The 26,306-nt window shown below is 37.2% G+C and overlaps 1 protein-coding gene and 1 long non-coding RNA gene across 13 annotated transcripts; one reads left to right on the top strand and one right to left on the bottom strand.

Moving 5' to 3' along the window:
* Window positions 1–15: 15 nt before the first annotated feature.
* On the top strand, window positions 16–3,757 carry LOC136266953 (uncharacterized). Of its 9 annotated transcripts, none has more exons than XR_010706397.1 (5): window positions 17–478; window positions 527–667; window positions 987–1,800; window positions 1,863–3,216; window positions 3,276–3,757. It is a non-coding gene; the product is annotated as an uncharacterized lncRNA (long non-coding RNA). The 9 variants fall into 9 exon arrangements; XR_010706402.1 differs by having other exon boundaries at window positions 17–300; window positions 367–478; window positions 987–3,216; XR_010706400.1 differs by having other exon boundaries at window positions 17–293; window positions 340–478; window positions 987–3,216.
* A 1,132-nt stretch (window positions 3,758–4,889) lies between these two features.
* Window positions 4,890–17,022, bottom strand: LOC136266949 (uncharacterized). Of its 4 annotated transcripts, XM_066061995.1 has the most exons (7): window positions 16,817–17,022; window positions 15,484–15,574; window positions 14,618–14,845; window positions 14,447–14,558; window positions 7,605–7,696; window positions 7,086–7,306; window positions 4,890–5,449 (listed from the first exon to the last, which is right to left on the bottom strand). In XM_066061995.1, the coding sequence occupies exons 3-7, from the start codon at window positions 14,809–14,811 to the stop codon at window positions 5,046–5,048; spliced, it is 1,023 nt and encodes a 340-aa protein (XP_065918067.1). In that variant the 5' UTR covers window positions 14,812–14,845; window positions 15,484–15,574; window positions 16,817–17,022; the 3' UTR covers window positions 4,890–5,045. The 4 variants fall into 4 exon arrangements, with proteins under 4 accessions (XP_065918067.1, XP_065918068.1, XP_065918066.1 ...); XM_066061996.1 differs by lacking the exon at window positions 15,484–15,574 and having other exon boundaries at window positions 16,849–17,022; XM_066061994.1 differs by lacking the exon at window positions 15,484–15,574.
* Between the last annotated feature and the right edge of the window lie 9,284 nt (window positions 17,023–26,306).

Raw genomic sequence — 26,306 nt, forward strand, 5'->3', positions numbered from 1 at the left:
AATTAATCGTTTATGAGATTTTTCCGTAATCCTCCGTGTTTTATTCCGTATATTGTGAGCGTTACTCCGTTTATTGTGCTCGTTTAATTGCCTCGGGCTCGGATTGCAACCTACTGTAGCAGATCTTACTATCATTAGACATTAGATGTGGCGTGAGTTGGTGGGTTCTTATTGTTCGCCAGGAAGCTTACGGTTACTGACTGAGTCGCAAGCTGAGCCGAGGACCGAGCGGTTGAAACACCTCCAATTTGGACAATGCCATAGGTTCGAGGAAGAAGTTGCAGTGTGTGGTGGTAATGTGTATGTGTATTATTCAATGAGACTAAGCAAGTTTTTTAGATACATGTCGTCGTTATGACGTCACAGGTAGTAAACGGAAACCGAGGCGGAACTACTCCGTACCCGGAGTGTGTCAGGTCCGCCTTTCTCTTTTTGTGCGGGGGCGAAAGAATTTTCGACTTGATAGCAATGCTGACACGTGAGCTGACTCCACTGTTACAAGATGGCTTTTACTGATCCTGTACAGAATGCAAGAATAGCCAGAAAAATAATGGAAGAATACAGGAATATTTATAACTGACAGTATCCAGATGTGGACTGTGGACAGAAAATAGAGAATTTGTTTGGAATGGCTTAATTGATTAAAACTGATTCTTGGTTATAAGAGGTACGTGTGTCATGGTGGAAAACAATAAGAGCCTTGATAAGTTGGTTTTTTCTATAAAAATAAACTGGGTAAAAATGTGTGCTGCATAAAAAAATTATGCACCTTTTAATCCCTTTGGTATGAACTGAAACAAAGCTCTATTCAACAAACCTATACACCATTAGATTTGCTTGTCCACGAAGATGAGTAAGATCATTTTAGTTTCATGTTTGTATAGCAAATGCCTTGTGAGTTATGGGTGCTTACTTATTATGCGGTACAAATTAAGTTTACTGTTGTTGTTCCTTAATTTAAATGGCCTTTTTTGTCCACACGGCAGGGAAAACATTATACCTTGATGGATTTGCCAGTTCATGGTGAATGGATTGAGCTAAGTTCTGTCTTCGTAGTCATGAGTTATGATTGATTAAATAAGTGGATGTAATTTACTTGCCATATTGTTGCTTTACAAATTGAATTGATCGTAGTTCAAACTGTCTAATGCTATATAACTCCAAGGCAATTTATCATAAAAGGCTGAAACTTTGGCTGTCCGCTCCTTTGTTACTATAGATAACAGAGAAGTAATAAACGGAATTTGAGGAATATGTGAAAACAATTGGGTTTTGCTCAGCTGGTCACATAGTAATTTCCCCCAGGCTAACACGGAATGTCCTTGCCAACTTATAGTGCTGGATTAGTGTATTCGATGGCTTATTTGCTTTGTTTTTCATTGATGAGAGGTCAGCATATATGGAATTTTGACTTAAACAGCGTGACTTATCTATAAATATCTCAGGAATTACAAAGTGTGGGTGATCCTATGCCTGCAGATATACTAGCGGACATGTAATTCCTTTCAGTTTATAACTTTGTACCTTGTGCTTGTTGGAGTTTATTTGCTTGACCACAAAGGGTAAGGTGGGAAAACGCCTATAGGTGATACAGTATCGCCTATATACAAAAACACAAGATACAAGAACAAAGCACACAACAAATATTACAAGCACATCAGTACAAAACAAATAATAACATTAAAAAAACTTACTGATATATGTAAAACAAGTGCTTTACTACTTAGAAACAAGACATGTTTAAAAGGGGATCATTGAGGTACAGAGAGTATATCATGTGGCACACAATTCCAGATAAAGGTACTGTTAAAAAAAAGGAAAACAGTAAATGATGTAGGCAAGTTGCGTGTTTCATTTTGCAGGGTGTATCTACTTGCCCACATGTTTTGTTGGTACAAATTCCATCAGTTTTCTGGCAGCTCCAGTATTTGGTTGTATCCAGCTGTTTCCACATCAGTGATATCACATGATGAGTACATTGAACTTATCACAGCTCACCATTCACTATTATAGCTGCCCTCAACCACTGTTATCTGTTCTGCATCAATGAATTACTTCTTTAGAGGTCGTTTTCACCAAAAGTCATGCAGTGACACATTTAAGTCATGCATCTATAATACGGAGAGATTTCCAGTGCTAAGAAAGTTAGTTCAAGTAGTAGCGTTGCTCAGTGGAGTGTTCGATGATCAGCCATGACAGGCACCAATTATAACCACAATTCCTAGTGCTGATAACGACACTTTCTTTGCGACATACGTAGTAGAACACCTTCAGTTTTCCTGGCCTAATTTATAAGTCCTAATTTATAAGTCCTATACTTTTCTGTGACATTTTTTATCATGGGATTGCATCTCACTGCCCATCAAACAGGGTCAGAAGACAGTAATTAGCATCCGTAAATTTTGATGGTGCGTAAATTTACTAGATACATCTACAATGAGAAAGTGTGGTAGACAATGTCGTGGGAGAAGTAGTGCATCCATACCAAAATATTTACAGCTGTCACAACCACCTCAAGATTCACCGTGAGTACTCACTCTGACGTGAGCAGATCATATTGTGGTCAGCCTGTAAACTCACAGATGTCCTCACCACCAAACATGTACATGTCATGTGACCATTTCCTCAGACCAAATATACTCTGTACTTATGGGAATCACTGAGATGTGAGATGTATACACACAAATACACTATTTATTAGGTAACAGTATAGCACTATTTAGTCAGTGTATATTAATTATGTTGTCACTTCTTACTTGTAATTATGGAACATGTTATTTGATAGTTTCCTTGAAATTGTTAAGTAGTTGTAGTTACTCACTGACGAAAAACTCCTTGCAGTGTTGTGAATTTAAAGCCAAGTTTATTGTGCAGTTGCCCACTACATGATTGTATTTACTGATTACTTGTAACCGCAAGTCCTAAAAGGATGAGACCAACTCAATTAACACATTCCAGAGTGGTATGTGTATATATATATATATCACAACATCCATGACAGTGACTAAGATGTTACAAGCAATGTATATAAGGAGTAATGCAGGCTTATCACTCTTAACACTATCCTATATACCCTATGAGGATCCTGTAGACACAGGGAGTAAGAATCTTCAAATGAAAACTATTGGATGTGAAAAGATACCAGTAGTGACTTGATCCTGTGCCCTCTGGTGGTCTATACATATGTTACCACATGAACTGAAGGAACAAACATGTGTAAGTTGCTTTCCTGTACAAGGAAAATACCCTAGTGTGAGGTCTAACTTAATTTGCAGGTCACACGCTACTGGTCAAGCATCACACTCAATCAGTGATGAAACCCACACAATGACAGATAGATGAGGCTGTCAAAGATTCTGACACAATCAAATTGTACCCACATTATCAAGTTTTCTGTAAGCACCGAAGGACAAGTGTATATGTACCTGTGCTATAGCAGTGTCTCCTCACAACTTAGTACCATTATAAGTTATTCATTGTTACCACAAATTACTTTACCAAGAATATGACTGAGATAGACATTAGTGGACCCAGCTAAACAACCCACTACCAGGAAGAACATCTAATGAACACAAATGACCTGGTACCAAGAATTCAAATTTAATGAGATGAATACAATATTAACTCTTGTATATCCCATGCCCTGACTCAACATGCTAACAGTATTCATTGCAGCCTTTAATTTGCTGTCTCTGTGCTCCAGAGAATTGTTGTACATTTGTTGGATTTAATGTTGTGTAATGGGTTATTCACCTTACCTGTAAAGTACATCTTAATTGTAATTCTGTTAGTCACATTATATGACATTAGGACTGGTTGTAGATAATCAAAATTTCTGTGTACAGTACATTTAAACAGATACCATTTAACTGGTCCCAATTCAGCATGTCTCCTTGAAATAATTGTTTGCTTTTTATCAACCAAAGCTTGTAACTAGTACTAGTGACATTCTACAGTAATGTACCCTCACTTACATGTACAATCCTAAGCACAAAAATAATTAATTTATCCAAGTTTTGTGTTGCAAGATATCTCCACTCTCTACAGTGAATGCAAGCATGAACTAATCTACATGACAGGCTTGACATGATGTGGTCCGGTGTCTCTAAGAAATGCAATCTAATACATGTTTTTACAGTTACGCCTGTAAAACCTATAATCTGCAATTCCCTACAGTAACTACAGAAAATTTTACAAGATGAGGTTTATAATACATTGCAAGGCCGGAATACAATAGTGAAGAAATGTAGAGCATTGTGTTTGTGTATTAAAGACCTCACCTATACATTGTATAGTTTAAAAATTTTGACAAATTGCATTGCAACTCGTCAATGTTTTCTTTCTCAAAATTTTGCATTTAGTGTATGGGAGATTTATTACTTCTTGCAACATTGGAGAGTCAAAAACATAGAGCATGGTATGGCTTTTTACATGTTAACTAGCCACAAACATGCTTAGTTCACTCCCTGTTTACTGTTGCCATTCCTTATATGGATGGTCAATTAAAGAAACCATGTGATACTCTACACTATTTCAATTTTCCCTTCTGTGTTGCAAAAAGTAATAAATTCCTTGTGCAAAGACTGCATACTATCATCACCTGGTTTTTTGAGTAGCAGTAGTAATCACAGTCAACAATTTTGCTTTATCACGTAAGAGAAAAAGCATATAATACTATAAGCAAGATCGACTTACCAACATTCTAATTCCATCTAGGGAGCAAACTTTAAAGTAAAAGTATGTAAAAGTTTGTTTACTAGTGTTTCAGTCTCCCTAAGTGAGAGTTGTAATGGCACGAGCAAGATTTCAAAGAGTAGAGATACTGTCTGTACATTACTATATACATTACATGGAACAAGTAGTCAATACAAACCACAATGCTTGATAAATTCTTATGTAAGTGCTGACTTTCTATCAGTGAACCATATGACCAAGAAAACACAAATGCATTATGTAAATAAAAGGTGTGTGACCAATACAATAGGTTACAATACAAATACACTTCAATCACACTAAAACTGCACTTGGTATATACTGTATGTACTTTATAGCACCTTATTCATAACTGGTGCCTTAGATTTTGGTGATGTGCAGGACTGATTTCTCTTGTTGTCAACCTTTCCTATTGTTTTAATAACACTACATTTAACTGCTGTAGAGTACTTTCCTGATCCTTCTTCATGTCCATTGACTACCTGTAAGTGTTGTTTTTCATATAAACTATTAGTTCCATTCACTTGATTTCCGGTAGCAGTGGAATATAAACTGTTTAGATTGGGCCAGACAAATGGTGGCAGCCATATGGGGTTTGTAAGTGTTTGTAGTTGAGCCAGTTGAATGGACTGAGCCTGCAATGCAGTCAATTGTGCTGTAGTTGCACAGTAGAGTGGAGAAGGGAATAAAGGATTTGTAGAAGTCAGCAACTGGTTAGAATCAGTGGCAGGATATTCTGTTAAGAAAGAAATATTACGCTCATACAGTAATAAGTTATTTCCAAGCAGTAGCTACAAATTTAGTATTTACACTACAAATTGTAAAAGGATTATGGTTTCCCCAAATTAAAGGGATCCAAAAGTCCAGCAAACAGGATGTCTACAAGATAGTTGGGGATCAACTGATGACTTATATCAAAGAGAATTATGATGTTGGTTTTCTAATAGTAGAATATCCCAAACGTAGTCAGGTTAGTGTACTACTGGCTGGAAATTGGGTTAAGTTGGCAGCATAAAATATCTCAAAACTTTGCTGAACTTACAAGCAATTTGATTGAGCTTAATGACAGTTCCTCAGAGCATAAATCAAGGCATAGGCATATTCTTATCCTTGTATCATGGAGCAGGTCTATAAATCTAACATGTGGAGATTATAAATTATTACACTCTTTAGTTTGAGTATTGTGATTAGCTAGTGTTGCCCATATTAGACATTTCAACAGCAGCAGAAATGTATAATATGGGATGCACCATATGGCATGTACCAATGTAAAACTCATAATGAGAAACCACCGCTTGATTTGCACTGTGATATTGGAAGCAGAAAATCTCCATTTACTACAAAATTCAAGTAGGGTTTTAAATTCTCAGCCAGGATGTACTACATACATAAAATTGACAAGGAGAAAACATACTGACCACCTGGCATACTCCTGTAAGCGTTTGAACACAAATTGAATGGCTGCAGGATCAAGGCCGCTTATAAATTAGGTACAGTCATGGATTTTTTCTCTTTTCTGCAACTTTCAAACACACTTAATGAAACAGGCTGTAGGACCAGGTGTCCTACAAACCTTCAGCATTTGTGCTGTAAAGCCTTAATAAATAAATGGGTGACTACAGTTTACATAAAAACTGCTAAAAGTTATGTAAATATTTACCATTGAATTTACTATTTCTACATAAATTCATTTTGTACTCCAATACTTAAGTGATGTATTGAGCTGAGAAAATAAAATGAACATCTGTGCAAAGCAGACATATTGCTGCTTCAGCTGTACGCAAACTTTGCAATTTTTGACTGTTACATGAAACTATAATACCTTGTGTTGCTTGTAGTGATTTTTAGCAAAAAAATTATTGATGAAACCTTTAACAGTAGGGAGTAGCTGTTCTATTAGAGTATTTGTCAACAATCTATTGGAGAAATATACGCTAATATATACATATATAATTCTGGGTGTTAAGTTATTTCCTTACGTAAACAAAATACATTTGTATGCAAGTGTTGTGATAATGTAGTCCTTTGTAATATTCCACAATTAGTTGCATTATCATTCATTCTTGGCCACACCAGATATCGGCTTTGAGCCGGCTTGGCCACACCAGATATTGGCTTTGAGCTGGATCACAGATATTTTTTACAGCCAAAATCTGTATACCTCTAGGAGATGCTGAGAAATAACAGGTCACATGCAGCCATAGTAAAATCTACACATCTAATCTGGTTACCTTTTAAGGCAAAAAATTCTAAGCAGATTTTAATTGGAGTTTATTGTATGATGATGTTATTAGAAATATTTACATACAGTATATTAATAAAATATCAGATAGCATATATAAAACAATTGATATGTCCTATAGAGAATTTACTTTGATTGCCTTGATTATCTTCAACCACCATTCGACCACAATCTTTTGTTTGGTTTTGTTCAACATGTTGCTCACTAGCATTACTCTGCAGGTCATCTAAAGACGTCTCACATGTACACATTGACTGATGTTCACCACATTCATCATTTTCATGACTATCATCGCTACCAATCCTACCATCACTGCTGCTGTGTGTTTCTGAATCTCCTGAAAATTTCTCTCTGTAGTGAAAATATATGAACACAAAGCCAACATCATGTATCAAAAGCTGATGGGTAACTTATAAATTAATTAGCACACTATACCGTAACACATTTTACCAAATAATTTCTGTTCTGTGAATGCTATCCCACTAGGGCTTAAAGCCTGTGAATACAGGAAGTCAGAAACATGGAACTAAAACATGAAGAATGCAGAGACAAAACTCCTAGACTCAGTGGTGACTTGATCCCCAGTAACATGCAGTCTAGGCATGCGCCACTCTTAGCTACATGTATATGACTCCAATCAATCACTTACAATAAGTTTTGAAGTTTTTCTGTAAGGCAGTCTTTTTCTTTTTTCAATGTAGACAAGCAATTCTCATTTTCTTCGGTGATATGTTTCAGTTTCTAAAGTATTAAAGTCAACAACAAACTATACATCTTTCATCATAAATACATACTGACCATGCACACAAACAGATATTCGTTTTCACTTCTCTAAACTAATGCTTTCAAAGTTTCTTTTTTCTGGCTCTGTGGCAAATTATACAATTGCAGGTGGTCTTGATAAGGCTGTGACTAATGTATGTTCTGCTTTCAGCTTCACTGGACTATAATACATTCAAAGCTTTTGGTATCCTTCAAATTTGGTGAATTTTTCATAAGAACATCCCAGTCCCACAAAGCAATGCTTTTGGCCACCATGTAGCTAAACACCTACTGGTGCGCCATCTGTGCACTGCTCGCCAGCACACCACACCGTGAGTATATTTACAGGAAGAAAAACACAATTTTCATATATACATAGCTCCATCCTCCCTTCCTGGATTGGAACCGATTGGAACCATTTTTATACTCCACTTTCAGCATTCCACATACCAAATTTGAGCAAGATTGCTAAATGCAATTATAGTGAAATTTGAGCCTTCAAAATCGGCTTAATTTTTTTCCTTCATTTAGGGCGCTTGGGGACTTAGATTATTCCTTTCACAGCTATTTCATGGCCACCACCTTTGATTTCACAACTTTTTCACCCAGGCTTTTCAAAGGCCACATCCTTTTTTATACAGCTTGGCTGTATTTGCATGGATTTACTCATTTCCCCCATTAATACAGCTGAGTGGAGTTCTTGCTCAAGCAAACAACAGTAACCAAGCATCACTGGGCAGAAGCCTTGCAATTTCCAGGCTCATGCATGCTCCAATCACTTGGCTGTGCTGCTTCACACATACATGCACATATATACACACCCCACCCACCCACTCACATACACACACATGCACATACACATATACACACAAACACACACACGTATGTACATACGTACACACAAAAGCAAACCCTCCAGCAGCCATGTGAAACGCAGCCATGTGAAACACAGCTATTGCTGCCCAGTGAACCAGCACTGGGATACTTGTGCACCATTCAAACACTTGAGTCCTGTGCAGGCAAACCCACTTGGATCAGGACTAGTAACCCATAGGAGTTCTTACAGAGAGAGGCTCCGGAGTCCAAAGTTCCACAATGACCCTAACACCACTTAGTGAGATGAGGCATTTGCCTCTCCAGTTAACAACAGATACTCATTGATGTTACAGCTGGGTGGGCTGCTTCCCCAGTTGACACCAGGCCATGCACCAGCTCCCCATTATACAACTGGGTAGAATGTGGGTAAACTTTCTTGCTCAAGGAAGCAACAACCAGGGACGTAGCTAGCCAGAAGGTGATGGAGGGGCAGGCATGCCCCCACGAAACGCTCAAAATCATTCATGATTGCAAAAAGGGATAATGACCCAATGGTGGGCTAGCCAACATACGGTGTTGTATTATTACAGCTCACACAACTAGCTACGTAACTACTTCAGTACTGATTGCTTATCTTTTATCAATGATTCAATGGAGGTATATTCGTCGAGCATCATCGCACGTGCCACAACTGTACTCCAACAAATTCATCCACAGTCCGGTAGAGCTATATTGTTAATATTTTAGTGCTAATACAAGTTACTTTACGTTAGCCACAGCTTGTGTTGCAGTCCTAGCACACTGCTGTCAGGATGACATCTTCACTCACTTCACTCGGCGAAATTCAAATGCCACGTATTGCATGAAATCCCACCGGTCCTTCTTGCTAGCAGAAATTGTAAGTTTGTGACTGATCCAGGCCCGTAGCCAGGGGGCTCTGAAGAACCGCCCTTTTGGAATAGGCCGACTACACTGGCAGCACTGCCGTACAAAGATCTAGTGTGATCGACTCGAGAAAATAAACTTGGTACATTTAACACTTTATGACCTCATAGGCAGTAGGTTCTTAGCATCTGGTCTCCTTTGTCATTTGTAAGTTGTGACTCCTGCTGCAGCAAAGTCCTTTGAGCGGGTCACTCTTTATATTCGAAAATGCTCTATCACGTGAGTAATCTAGGCTAAATATAGAAGTGTGTCTCTAATATTCGTTCGGTGGATTCACGAGCGAGTTGAATGTTGTGTGTGCGCATTCACTAGCAACCCCTGGTAGTACCACGTAGTAGCGCACATAATTTATAGTCATTTGCGTGTCAGTTTAATATTGGTAAGCTTGTGATGGAGGTTTTTAAAAAAAAACCACTATGGTGATGGGGGGCAAATGCCTCCCCTTGCCCCCCCTTGGCTACGCCTCTGGCAACAACGGCTTTACATAACTGGACATCAAACCTGTAACTTCAGTTTTGATTAAAAGGCTGATGCTCCACACACACACGCACGCACGCACGCACGCTCGCACACACGCACGCACGCACGCACACACACACACACACACGCTTGAACGTGCACACACACACAATCTCTAATGGAGCATACCTTATTATATGAAATTTTCAACGTCACAAAATGACATCTGTACATGCAAGAAGCTTAGCTGTTGACTTTAGAAAACAACTTTGCAGTACATTAAAAGCATCAGTGTTGTTAACACTGATTCCTGCAAATACACAATATAAAATGTTTTTGTATTAAATACACTTGAAGGCAAGAAATTGTTGCAACATTGAAATGGTACATCAAATTCATTGGTAGGTTCTTAAAAGCATCTTGAATAATCATAACCAGGAACAAAAAGGAATGTAGCATTATTACATTGTATTGGTAGAAACAATAATGAAATTTTGGTCATTGTCGTACTTTTTCAGGTAGACACCAGTATAGGTAAGGCATGCATTAGGATTGAAATTTTCAATGAATAAGGAGTGATGCTATAATGCCAAAAATAATGATTGTTGCACCATTCACAAGGGTGTTCATCTAATGAAGAATCATAACAATGTGCATGCTTAAACAAAAGGCTTGTGTAATTACTATCTTTCAAAAAGATAATAATCTATGCATAGAATGTAGATCCAGCAGTGTGGCAGCAGAGCTACGTATATTATATCAGTGGAAATCAGTAGTGTATACACAAGGAACGGATATAGTTAGCAAATCTGATTTATTTTTCACATGAAAAGGTTACTAGTTGAGCCATATGACAACCTACTCAAAGAAGTAGTAAATGCTACATCCACTGATGAGATTAATTGACTATTAGTAAATGTAATGAGATGGATGGCTGTGGTATTCGGGATTAATAGTTCTCGCAATGTAAACAGGAAGGGAAATAGAGCTATAGTTCTCGCATTGTAAGCAGGAAGGAAACAGTGCTCAGCTAAGTACTATTTCCTTTCTGTTTACAATGCAAGAACTATTAATCCTGAATACCACAGCCATCCGTCCTATTACAAATTGTGACCCAGTCTGGGAAAACCGGTCTTATTGCCTATTTAAAAGTATCGAGAAATACCAGTTTTAAGTATTTAGTGTGTTGTAGCTCACCAATGGTTGAAGCTGTGTGTACCAAAATTTCACACGTTTTGCACCAATTCCTTACCTTCCAGAGCATCCACTGTGCAAGTAGCCAACAACTAAGTTTCCTGCCATTTTAGATAGTTTTTGAACCGAGGTTGACTGTATCAGGCGAGCTACAAAAGGGGAGGGAGGCGGGGGCCCGGAAGGAGGGCAAGAGGCTGTTCAAAAAATTGAAAAGGAAGGTGTAGGGATGAACTAGGCAAAGTTATGGGGCATTGAGGTCTCAAAACTGGCTAAAATGAAAGGAAATTTACAGTAGAAGTATTTATCCAACACCACGGAGCTGTACAGCCACATACAGCCATCCCCTGAGCTCCATTAAAGCCCCACACCGCACATACGGATCAACACTGGGCTTGGGAAAAGCAGCCAGCAAAACCGGACCACTCAAGTTTAGCTGATTTTGATTGTAAAATTAGATAGTTTATTCATGTAGCTTTGTGTTCTGGGTGAAAAATCAAATCTGCTGACATTGGCGATAAGACCGGTTTTCCCAGACTGGGTCACAATTAATCCAACAACTATAACAACTGTTACTAAACAACATAAATAAGACTAATCACACTTAGCAACCATTGCTATGGTCCCAAGGTGACATTTACCTTAGCAATGATTAACTAGCAACCATTGCTAAACAACCATATTGTTGCTATGCTATGGGGCATCTATCACTATGGTAACACTAGTTGTCAAATCAGACATGTACTTCCAATAGAAACACACCACACTATTTTAGCCAATAAGATTAGTATTACAGATTTTTGTCAAGAGACCTTGACAAACAAGTGTAATGCTAATTTTATTGGCTAATCACTTGATGTATTTCAAAATAATACGTCAAGCTGCTATTGAGAGTATTATATTGTAACTCATTCACTTGTTGGATTATGAGTTAAACAATTTGTTCTTATGCATGTAGTTAATTTTGTCACATATTTGTACCTGTCGATCAGATCATATGGCCTTATAATATAGGAATAACAATAGAATGCTACACTACAAGCCTATATAATGTCTTTACTTGGCAACTCATTTGTATAGTGTCAACAGAGAGCAAGATTGAGATACTTTAATAGAGCAGTCACCCTAATAGCAATCAGGAAAATATGAGCAATAATAGTTAATCTAATAAACTGTTAAAACTAGCCTTATATTCACAGAGAGAATAATGTTTAAAGTTTCTTAAGGTGGTATCCTAAATCGAGATACTCTACTACAGCAGTCACCTTAATACTGTGATAGACTGCTAAAATCACTCTCAGATTCAATCTCAGAGGGTCTAAACATTTCCTGGGGAAGCATGCCTCCAGACCCCCTGAGGTTGGTGCTTTGCATGCTAAGGTACGTATGCATTTTTTCTATATCGAATTGCTATAAATATAATTACCTAGGCTCTTGCATCATCTGGCTACGCCCCTGAATCGCATACTACCACAGAAAGTTGCACCATTACAGTGGTAAGTTTCATCATTCCAGTCATATGTTACATCATTCCAGCAAGGGCGTAGCCTACCAGGGGGGTTGTTTGGATGAACTCCCTTTCAGAGGCAGAAGCTTATAAAATCAAAAATCACACCAAATCTTACAGCCCTGGAACTCTCCGGTACGTAGCTACTTGCATACCTTTTGAGGGTCACATCACTGAATCATTGATGAATCAAGTAATGCATCACGTGATCAATTGTGCATGTGATGCATGGTGGGAATGGTGATGGACTGTTTAGTTCAGTGCCTAAGCCATAAAACCATTCACGTTTTGACAAAAGCACCTAAATTAATTTCTTATGGGGTTTGCAGAACGTGTACCAAGTGATTTTAGAAAGGAAGGCACATACGCAAAAAAGTCCTTTGGAAGCAATTAATTTTTGGACCTTGTCATTAAAACTATGTTTACATGGAAAACAATCAATATCCTATTAGTTTAAAGGCTGGATCCAGTATTAGACCAGTACAAAGCCTACAAAAAGCCAAACTGTTTTTTCAGCCTGGTAGTAAATGACTGAAAATGCTATTTTCAAGGGGTTTCATTGAAGTTTTACATTTCCATTACACACAGTTCCATTTGTTTATAGCAAAAATTATTGAATGATGAAGTTTTAATTGGCTACAGGTGGAAATAAAATTATTGAAATCTCCATGTATAAACCAAGCAATTATCCTTGCAATGTGATCAAATTTAATCAGTATTGCAGAGACAACTTGTTGTTTGGTAGATTGACACTGATATATTAACAGCATTTTCAGTCATTGTGTTTACTGCCAGGCTGAAAAAACAATTTGCTTCATATGGTTTTTTTGTTGCAGCTGCAGCAGGCTTTGTACTGGTCTAATACTAGCTAGATCCGGACTTTAAACTAATAGAGTATTGAATGGTTTCCATGTAACCAAATAATTGCATTGACAAGGTCCAAATAAAGGGTTCCAAAGGACTTTTTATGTGCCTAAAATCACTTAGTACACATGCTACAAACACTATAAGAAATTTAAGAACAATTATCTCAATTAGAGGGACTCATGGCACTGCACTAGTCGGTTGAGACATCATTACAAGGCAGCAGCTGCAATAAACTGTGGTCGTGTTATACGTGTGCCAGGTTAGCACAAACTGTAAATAGTTTCACAATGAATGATTTATTTGTTTGTCACATGTTGCTGCCACATGATGTCTCAAATATTGCCAACTAAGAGACCAAATGTGGAGGGCTCTCATGTGCTAGGAAATTGAAGTGGCTGCTAGTTTTTGCTGTCAGGAAGTGAAGATTAGTTAGTAATAGTTTACAACAGGTTTATAGTTTCTGTAAACTGCAGTGTGTAGGTTTTAGCTTTAGTTAGATGCACAAATAGCTAGCAAGGACCTTTTATTGTCACTGCCTAAGAGCACATTTTGCGCATATATTATTTTCATTCAAACGTGGTCCCAAGCCTTCCCCCAAAGACATTCCATGCACTTCAAATCTGAACCCCCTTCCAGAAAATCCTGGCCAAGCCCCTGTCCAGTCATAAGTTACATCATTCCAGTGATAAGTTACATACATCATTCCAGTCACCACATAGCAATGTATTTGGTGTGAAATAGTACCATATGGTTTAAGTACTACATATACTGGAAGCCTTGAATACTGCTACCAAAGTTAACTGTGTATTTAAAGAAATTTTTGTATCACAATTCTCTATGTTCCACAGGAATGACTGTGGGCTACCACATTAGAATTAGTGTGGTCAATAACATCCAGCCACTAACATTGCGTCACCTACTTCTACTCCATGTTGTGGTCTAACCTTTATCTCCTCTGTTGCGGTACACAGGATAGTTCCTAGAATTGGTCTTTTGTGTGTGTAGGGTTGGAGCTCCTGGTGAAGTGCCAGCTGTGCTTGTTTTAAACTTCTTCGTCTAATAGTATAACAACTTAATCACATTCAGGATACAGTTCGCACAAGTTGCATACCTACCTTATTTTTTCATCGGCAGTACGCCTCATCCTTCTAGATGTAGTACCTCGATACTTATGTTGACAAAAGACATTACTGTCATCATCAGAATTTTCAAGAGTTTTAGCAAATGGATTTTCTTCACTCTTAATATCTACAACATAAGCATCGACTTCCAATGATTCTACAGTGGTGGGAGCTTTAGCCTTTTCCATGTTGTAAATACTTCAGTTTCATTAGAACTCTTGCCTGTTAAAAATACAACATGTATGCGTACCTATCCCTAATACACAGTTCAAAGCCAGTACAACATATATCATTATTATGCTTTGGTAGCCCAGTTAGTTATATAGATATATATATAGTTAACTGGAGAAAATCATCATGAAGATATGCACAGCAGTAATACCCGGAAACCACCAACATTGCCTCAGATGTGAACCAGTTAATGCCACCAATCACTGATCTGAGACCACAACACAACTTGCCGTTGACCGGTAGTTATCATGTTTAAAGTAATTTTATATAATCGAAGAAAGTAGTCACTAAAATAAAAACAATGACATTTCAACCAGATGGCATGGAGGAGTTTCCACAGCAGTAATAAAATAATAAACTGGACAAGATTAATTTTATTGACCACAATAACTAAATACAATGATCGCAATTAGTAAACATAAAAAAATTTATGCTAAACTAACAGCATGCATGCTATTTTTACGCATGACATTTTGTCAGATTTTTAATAGTGTTTACAAAGTAAGAAGTTGTCACAGTCATTGTTACACTTATCAACACCAAGCCATTTCTATATCCTGTTTCTTAGTTCAGATCAGCAACAGCAATGGATGGATATTACATACATTTAGCTATGTAAATCGCCATACTTGAGTTTTAGTACACAATTTCCACAGGAACTCCAAGTGTGTGTGCAATCAGCATTGCTACTGAGTGTCCATTCAATGTCTACCTGCAATGCTACACCAATAGTGTATATGCTTCATATAATAACAGGCCAATTTACGTATCTAGATATCTATCAGTTCAATTTGTAATAAAATGGCACTGAGAGCTGCAGTCACTGCTCTTTGTACATGGTCATTAACTTACTACCCCAATTACTTCACTAGAGGAAGACAATCTCCAAACCAAGATATGTATAGCAATATCACATACACTGTTACTGATGCACAAAATCTAGCTTACTCAGGTGTATGTAAGTTCTCTTTTGCTACAAGAGTTATATGATCATAGACTTTTGTCATGTATGATGAACTTTACAAAAGATTATCAGAAAACAAATACATACACACACACACACACGCACACACACACACACACACACACACACACACACACACACCAAAAGCAAAGCCTTTGGCTACCATACTAGTATGATCACACCTACCCAGTGAACCAGCACCAGCACTGGGGGACCTGTGTACTACTGAGGTGCTATGAGTCAGCGCAGGGCAAATCCTCCTGGGACAGAAGTTGTAACCTGCAGGAGGCTGTACCATGTCCCATAGTCTCGCATGCCAGACAGTTTGTGTGGGGGTGGCAAATAAATTTATTTGCCGTCTCAACACAAACCATCTGGCATGCAAGACTACATGTCCCACAGGTGAAGGTGTGGGCACTCGAAGTCCCACCTGGACCTTCACCCATTGTGTGAGACATGCATTTGTTTCCCTAGCTAACATTTACTAGATATGCACTGACACGCATGCACACAGAACGTATGCACACAGAACGCATGCACACAGGACGCACACAGGACGCACACACGCACACGTACACACACACACACACACACACACACACACACACACACACACACACACACGCACACAAACACAATCAAATCTTCTTATCTTCTCTACTGGTCAGTGGCTCAGTTAAAGCAAAGCAATCATTTCCTGAAGCTGCGTAATTTGGCCAGACATTGCATAAAACAAAAGCATATTAGTAACAGTAGTTCATAATTATTTCTTTTTCATATTCTGTATGCATGTCGGACTGTGATAAGTTCAATATTGCAGCTACAGCTTAGTTTAGTAAATGGGACTTGTATTGGCTGGCACACATAACTGACTTAAGTATATATGCTTTTCATTGCATGTAGGAATACGTACGTATACACTGTCGCTAGTACACGACAATTTCACATGCATACAGGCTATATATGTGCTAGCTAGGCTATGCATACATTTTACGTACCTTAATAGCTATATCACAGCAATATAGCTAACTTATCAGGCTCAGTTTTACTGATACTGAACGCTCCAAAGGCTATAACTTGAGTCTCTTGAGCAGTCTCAACAATATCATAAAAACAAGTTGCTTCTAGGCTCTATAATTGTCCACCTTTTCAGCTTCTATACGTGTGCCTGACCTGTTTGTGGAAGAACGCCTCGTAAATAACGGTCACTGCTTATGCGTACGTGCGGTCAGTAGCACGATTTAAAAAAAAAAAACACGTTAGCTACGTTTACGTATTACGTCACGTTACCCACTAATATGACATCGTGCTTTTTTCCCTTTCTTTTTGTAGCTATGGGGCCGAGTATGGGGCTTAACGATTGATTTGTTCAGTCATAGGAGAATGCCGCGTGAGATAGGCTATATATGGGACTCAATCCTTCCTCCACTGTTTACTCTTGATGTTAGTGATGTGAGTAGTTGCATTCTAAGCATTTTAGTGACCGGCTCTGCTACGTAGATGCAAGTTAGTATGCAGGTACTATAGACCTAACTAGCTACAGTACCTAAAATCTACATAACGCAGCACGAGCGACACAGCCATGCAGAAGAGAAGCATTTTTTTTTTTTTTTTGTAGACTGCATGCACCTCGGCATGCTGCACTCTACAGCAAATGAATATCAGTCGGTATACATGTATACATACAGTAGCTAAGTGTACATAGCTATGATAACTATATATAAGTATCCTGGAAGTTTACAGTATAACTTAACTATATATGTGTATGCACACACTTCCTGCAAATTAGCTATCAATATATACTCCTGTGCAAGTATCACATAGTCATATAGAAAATTAACACGCACTTTAGCATACATCACCAGTGCTCAATATAAGGTTTCTTACTTGATCTGCCAAAATGACAGACCGACATGCAACATGGTCTGCCACTGGTACATAATAGTAGCAGTTTACATACGCAGTGCCTTTTTAAATGCTGATTTTGGTAGGTCATAATCCCAGACCACTGGTCAGTCATTGTGGCAAATTTTTGGGTCAGAAATGACAGATGACAGGCTGTTATTTTGAGCTCTACATCACTTAGCTACATGTGGCTGCATGTGGATATATGATACACGTTGTACCTGTCCGTGTGCTAAGTACATGTAAAGGTCTATATACGTAGGTACATATGTAAAAGAAGAAAATTACATTAGTGATAGTATTTTTTGAGGTATTTTTAAGGAACAGAGTGGCAAATATACACTGCCTCCTGCAAATATTTGTAAGCCAGCCACAAGTTCTCAATCATAGTAGAAGTAATTTATTTTACTGTCTATATATTAAATGCGTACTACCAATGTCACAGCATGTGGTATAGTGGGAGAGTCCACTGACACTTATTAACATTATCACTTCCTGATTTGCAGAACTCATATACGTAGCTACTATACAATATGTGCAATGCTTTGCCACAGTTAACATTAATTCTAGTGACCTGATTGTCACCACACGATAATGTTTTGGTTATATCCCATCAGTAATCGACTAGTGGTTGACAAGTGATTACTAAAAAATGGGTAGCTGTTTTAGTAAGCCTGTCCAACAAACAGTTTCACAGAACCATCTCAGTTGAGAAGTTTGTTTGTGGTTTTGTGTATTTCATTATGTCCATTTTCTCTGGTTGGCAGCTTATATGATAGGAATATCTGTGTGCGTACAGTGAGTGCTGTCCACAATTGCACACTGCAGTCTAATTTTTAGCAGTAGCTATAAAGAAAAGTGTAGTGTAAGTACTCTATAGCGTAACTGACTTGAATGACTTCACATTTGATTTCTCATGGGGTATATCCAGAGGGGGAGCAAGTATAAATGTGTCCACAATTGGCTACAAGGAAGAAAATCTGTATAAAGATCATGATCCACTATTAGAGCAGTATAAACTGTACTCTAATTGAACGGTCACACAAATACTCGTACTTTAGCAGAATTCTTCTTTTGATATTTGAGTGTACAGCATCATTGTATAGCAGTGGCAGCAGAAGGTGGGGGCTAGAACCACCCAACTTTCAGATGAGAGGGGCAGAGCTCCCCCAACAATCTACTTTGTATGACATCACAAATGTATCGTGTGATTAAATATCGCCATGATTTCCAAACTGGCTGCTATATATCATATAGTGGAATGTACGTATGTCATACATGAAAGATTTTAATTTATTATACTTTTGCAGAGTGCCACCAATGTTTTTCAAAAAAATTCTAGGGGAGCATGCCCCCAGACCCCCTTTGCACACATTTGTAATCACTGCAACCATGAACAAGCCTCCAGTTTCCATACAAGTGTCAGCTAAAATAATTTTTAACCCCCCTCCCAACCTTTTCACCTTCCTCTGTCTCTGTATAGTGATGCCTATAGACATCATCACCATACATAAACCACAATGTAAAGTGGAGAGAGTTATAACGTGGGTTCACAACTACATGTAAGTGTGCTATTACTTTTAAGAGCCTATAGTCACATGCTTATATAGTGTAAATAATCTGGTTTGTAACATTGTTCCCCTCTTGTATTTTTGCATGTACTGTACATAGCTGTTACATATACAGTGTTAACTTATACAATGTGTAGAGTGTTCATCAAGAGTTCATTATATATAGGGAGGGTTGATAGTCATTGCACAATCTTTGAACACAGTGCATTTTGACCAGGTAATACAGTGTACGCTGGATATTCTCCCTCCCTCTGTATATTATGAACTCTTGGTACTATCACTAAGAGTAATGGAGTGTCATTTACTCTCGCCTAGAGTAGTTCTTTGTATCGTCCATAGAATCATGGAAATTGAAATATACTACATTTTGATGTTTAAAATCTGTCAGCAGCAGTGTTCATGCTGCAAATTTTTTATCAGATCAGTATGTGAATTCACATTTACATGTTCTTTAAGTGTGCCAGATTTCAAGGTAATTGAGTAAAGGGCTTTTGTTATAGCGATTTTTGTGAAAAGAAGGAAATCTAGGTCCAGAAGCATATTCAACCTTCCCACAATAATGTATACACGCACCAGAGAATTCTTTAATAATTCAATGTTCTTATAGTTTAGCAACACTAGCATCTACACCTGCAACTCTGGGCAAAGTTTAATATTGATTTTCTACACAGAAAAACAGAACTATGTTTAATATATACTCTATTTGAGTAGTTGTAATATTTCATTGCGTTATATTCAAGTTGATAAACTAACTGTACATGATACTAAGGTGTCCAGTGTACTGAATTAAAGAGTAGAATAATTCATAAGTAAGTTACTTGCAGTAAAAGTTAGATGTATTATTACTGGACATCAGCCCATAGAATGATGATAGACATGACAAATAATTATACCGAATAGTGTGAACATCTCAATGAGCTGAAATATAATTATAGTATTCATTTAATAACCTATAGCTTAAAATTCTTGGTATTAACTTATTGTTGTCCATTAAGTGTAATTCTTGGTATGGTTTGTTTAGTCCACTCTGCCTGTATTCTTGGTAGTAATATTTGTGGTAGTATAGTAATCTGTGGTAACACAAATGAATACCATAAAGAATATCATGATGCATTTACTGTGTTCTACATGTTCTTCACTGTTCTTTGCATTGTGGACCTCATCTATACTATATAGATCTTTGTTATTGCAAAGTAGTGATGGTTTCATTAAAATACATACAACCAATGGGTATTTCTCAGAGACACATCATGTCATGCCTGCTAAGTAGATCAGCTCAATTTTGCGTAGTATACATGAGTTAGAAACACATGTACATTGTACACTGTACAAAATTAAGGTGAAGGTAAACCACTGCAACACATCGTATCCCATAACAACACAAAAACGAAAAATCACTAGCAAGTTAAGGCTCTAAAGTGAAAACGGTTAATAAATTCATTTACTACAGTATGGGTCAATTATAAGTGCTGCAAGGCACAACATGTGGACTTCTGGGCTCCTTATGGGCTCATGGACTCCTGACTATAGACAGGTCTACAACATGCATGGCAGATCACAATGAATACTGGCAAGTTAGCATGTTGAGTCAGGACATGGCATGTATAAGAGTTGATATTATATTCATCTCATAATTTAGAATTCTTGGTATCAGGTCACTTGTGTTCTTCCTGGTAGTGTGTCTACTGTCTATCCGGTCATATTCTTGGTAAAGTAATTTGTGGCAATGAATAACCTAGGTTGTGTTAACAGAAGGTGGTGCTATAGCAGGGTACTGGCTTATGTCACAGTTAAAAAACTGTAATTCCAAGGTCTCAATTACTTCAGGATGATGAGAACAGGATCCAAGGTCTCTACGTCTATATAGTTGACTGGCATTTGTGAGTTTCACCATGGAGTGGTGTGGGGGTGTTGACAGATCTTGACCTCAACTAGGGTATATTTTTCCTTATGTAACTTGTAAAAGGAAGCAATTTGTGCCTTTTAGGTTCACATGGCAGCACACACACTTTATGTAACAACTTTAAACAGACTGTATGACCAGGCCTAGGTGTCCTACAGACTTTCAGCACTTGTGCTGTACTCGAAGCCTTAATAAACATGCCTAAACTTTATGTTGCTGTGGGATTAAGCCACTAGTGGTCTTTGGGACTTTTTACACTTTACAGAAGTTGATATGAAGATATTCTGGCTCCCTGTATTTACATACCACAGATGTGTCAGTGTATGCCACAATGGAATTTGTGAATTGAGTTAGTCACATCCCATTAATAATGGACTAGTGGGTGAGAAGTAATCAGTAAATATATAGCAATACCAATATTACGAGTATCACGAGTATCGGTGTCGGTCAATTTCAAGTCTACAATACAGACATTTCACTCAAGTTATATGCACTATTAAAAGTAGTATAAGTACCATGAAAAGTGCTTTATTGGCCAAAGTGACTTAGTTGTCAAATGGTCAGGTTGTGGCAAATGGTCAAGTTCTTACCTAGCATGGGGAGGCTTGGGTTCAGATCCCACATTAGGCTTTTTGTACCACTTTTAGTGATTGGTTTGTTTTTTTGTTCTACGATTTACACTGACATAAAATCTTTTTATGAACAGTCCTAAGTACCAACAAATAAAAGGAGTACATTGTTGAAAACATTGAAAAGCATATGAATTGTAGTAATTTAACACAACCATAGTGATCATGCTACATACTCTATTATGCTGTAATGCATATCGGTTTGACTTTTAAAGTATCGGCTGTGTATATGATATCGGTTCATTAGAAAACTTGTATCGGAAATAGCGGCGGACAATAAATATCGGATATCGATATTGGATGTATGTAAAATGTGGTATCGGTACATCCCTATAGACTAATACAATCACACAGTGGACATTCTAACAAACACAAATAAATAAGAAAAGTCATTTGGTTAATATGTAACTACATCCACTTGATTAGAATTTCAAAGAAACTAATGTCACATTTACTAAGAGATGACAACATAATATACATTGACTAAATGGTGGTATAGTGTTAGCTACTAAAGTGTACATTTGTGTATATACATCTCATTCCCATGTACACATGTTAAAATTTTGTTATTACAATGATTGAAGCAGTATCCATTATTTGGTTTGATGAAATGGTCACACAACATGTACATGTTTGGTGGTGAGGACACTTGTGAGTTTACAGGCTGACCACAATGTGGAATTTGTGGTGGTATTGTAGAAAGACATGCACTATCCACCAACATGACACTCACTTAGATGCATCTGGCACGGATACTAAATGAAACATGCCGGTACGGTGTCAAATAGATCCTTTTGTTTTCTTTTCCTGCACACTCACAATCGGTATTCTTCATTTTTCTCATGATGCTGATCCTTAATAGGTTAAAGCAAAAGTGATATATTCATGTGGCATCACCTACGCACACATTACCTAACTCAATAATGGCTGGTGCTACAATCTTGACTCTGCAAATATTTAATTATGCAAAAGTAGGGATAAATTTGACATCAGGTGATGATTTCCTTTTGTGTAAGCACCCTTTAGTGTAAAGATCCTTACATTACAAGCTTATATTTTTTCCTTACTTCCCATACACTTGTTTAGTGTCCATGATACATGTGTTGTGTGTACTGCAGCATGTGAAAAGGCACCTGTTGGCCTGAAATGATGTTTAATAGGATTTTCAAGTGACGATTCTCTTGCAGGGGGTAGGACAAGCCCATGTGAATAATATTGTACAAGCACTGAAAGAATTTCATGTCTGAATTATGTGAGTCAATAGTCCTCTGTACAAAAAGTAGAGGAAGTGGCACGATGGGGCACGATACATATTTCAGTTCTACATTGTTGTTTGCAACGGTGTGATTCTTGATCAAATAAACCCAGCCATTATGGTAATGACATGCATGGCAGTCACAGTTTTCACGCCAACAGTAACAATAAATTATAGATGATTAGTTGATGTACGATCTAGTACTTCCAACAGGTAGTATCACAGCGTTTAATAAAACTATTTCAACTAACACTTCATAGTGGACGTGGGCTTGAATGCGTCATGACCTACCCCCCCTGATTCTCTTGTTCAAGTACTTTATATAACTAAATATTTAATACATAAACCACTTATGGTCTTGACAAACAATGATTAGCTACCCCTGGTGTAATTTGTTGAATTATCTTCTGTCTTTAGCTTTTCCTCTGGTATCATGAACAAGCAACAGCCTTGTAATTTTGCAATACATCCAGTTGCACAATACCTTAACTAGGCTAGTTTTATGTAGAACTTCATAACATTATCTTTTGAGTACACAACATTCTGTTAGACTGAGGAGGACACAAAAATTATCTTTCAGTTGTAAACTTATTATTGATAACCTTAAATCAATTAAAATCATTTACAATAAAACATGATTTATTATAATATATACTGAAGACAATGTGGTACTACAGTATAGTTACAGGTCATGTTAATTTAACCACCTATTTAAAAGTGATATTTTGTTAATAGTGTTGTGTAACCTTGTAACCTATGTAACTGGTTACTTGGTGAGTTCTCGCCAAATAAAATGTGTATTTAATTTCATGTATTGAGCCACTACTGATTACAATACATGACACTTGTTTATAATGCTCAATCGTGGAAATTGTTAGGGTATTCCATGAGATTACAAAATGTTTGAAAATTAATTACATTCTACATGGACATTATCAGATGATGTCATTGACAAGTAAATAATGTAGATATGAAAAGGGAAAACAGTTCAAGCAACAGGTATAAATGACCATAGCACACACATTACATTCAACTGACACACCATGGTGTACATCTCTACCGAATAAGAAAATGTTTGTTAAAGTGAATAGGTATAGCTGTAGTCCTTCTGAAAGCATCAATCAGTCATGTAATTAGAAAACTTGATCACAGATATTTTATCTCAGGTTGTTATAAGGCCACGCTTGAGCTTAGTTTACTGAATACAACCAACCATACCAGACGCATTTTTACTATGACCTCTACTAGGGGCTAAAATTTTATTCTTACACCTAATAATGCAGTAAAGTGTATCTGATAACACCAAAGTTTGTGTTGAATTCGACAGCTATTACTAGCATAATAAATTTTAACTCGCATTAGGAGACTCTGCATGCACATTGCAATTTGATCAGTTTCATGTGTACCGAAACACTGTATGATGGATAAAAATTTAAATTTCAAAAGGATAATAGGGATTGCTCCATGAAACAAGAAGGGTTTTCTGAGGTGGTAATGTCCCTATTTTGACTCATCTCAAAATTATGGAGCATGTACGTAACTAAAATCTTATGACAGAGGAGAAGGGTTTGCAGTTTACATTACCACCCCAGCTGTCTAGAACTGTGAACTATATTTAGAATAATTATGTAATGTACTTTAGTTAGAACACGTGCGTATGTATGCTTGTACTCTAGTGTATGTCACATGCTTTAATTCTATCAGTCATCAACGTGGTGATCCCGACGAGTCGCTCCTGCCTTTAGAACCTGAGTTATCACGCTCCAGCGAAGCCTTCTTATTTCATGGTGATCCCTGTTCTCCTTTTGAAATTTTTAATTTATTCATCTATATTGATTAGTTTTGCCCACGTGTTATCAACATGCAGTAGGTGATAAATCACACCAAAACAGCCAGTTTTGAAAAAAAGGGTGCGGTTTTCAATGATTTTAACACTAGAATAATTATGACTTTCCTAGATACAGTCTTATGTGTTATATGCGGTAGCAGACTGATGGAACTTGTAGCAATATAATTTACCTAGCCCACATGACATAGAGCAACTTTCTTAGTCTTCTCACTACCGTAATTCACTTTATTTTCGTGCAAGCAAATTTTTGTGAATGACTGCTCTATTAGAGTAGTTCGATCTTGTGTAAAAATTTCGTCAAGTTTTGCATACGACAATTATTTTACAACAAAAAAAGCAGATTATAGTAACTAACTATAACTATTAAATATAATCACTGCTTAGTGACTACTATGTTCAGCCAGGTGTGAAAAAATCATTGAAGCAGTTAAGGAAAATGGTAGCTAAGTGAGCAGCAATCATGATAACAAGTTTTAACATCATAGTTGTTGATTTTCTGTTTTTCCAGTCATTATCATCATCCATGTGTTAAGGCCAGTGGCAGCCAATGATTAGCATTGAAATGTGTACTTATAAGGATTGACAACACAGCGCGTGCACATTCATTAGGTAGCTAGCTATTATGACAAGCCTATAGTAAAGATGGAGACATCAAATTACATATAAGCGCTGATAAAACAGAATTGCAACAAAATATAACTATAGTGGTCTTACGAGGATTTACATATATGGATCATTATACAGCCGGATATTGTGCAGACTTTTAAAAGAGTGTGGTACACAATATTATGTCTGAACTAGGGCATGAATTGTGCGAGGAGCTGGAGATTCTGTGTTGTAGTTACAGCTATAGGGCTACTATAGAAAAGGTTTTATTTTTATCATGATGGGAGAAAATTTTCACAAATGTATCTAACATTGTGAAATTTGCAATTTTTTCATCCACAATTGATTCCCAATATATGGCATATGTTGTGTAAAGACTGAGAAATCTATTCAATTCTTTGTGTGCTGTGTATTTGAATGTAATATGATACCGTACGCAAGGAAATTTTGACATAAGAAAAATTTGACGAATTCAGACTTCAGCAGATTTGACGAATAAAATGTTGACGAAAATCAAGAAATTGTAGGCAAAACCTGTACTTTTAAGGGCGCTTATAAACATTTGACGAATTTAAATTTGACGAATTAAACCGATTCGTCAAATTCGTCAAATTTTTTTGACGTCAAAATTTCCTTGCGTACGGTACTTTAGAAGTTAAAAAGTATAGCTGAAGAAAGCAAACACTGCTTAGCTGTATTAAACACTCTTTTACAGAAAGACTACAGTTCTTAAAATCATTGTAAGTAATTAATTACATTCAATGCATGAT

The sequence above is a fragment of the Dysidea avara genome, chromosome 9 (assembly GCF_963678975.1).
Source record: "Dysidea avara chromosome 9, odDysAvar1.4, whole genome shotgun sequence".
NCBI lineage: Eukaryota > Metazoa > Porifera > Demospongiae > Dictyoceratida > Dysideidae > Dysidea > Dysidea avara.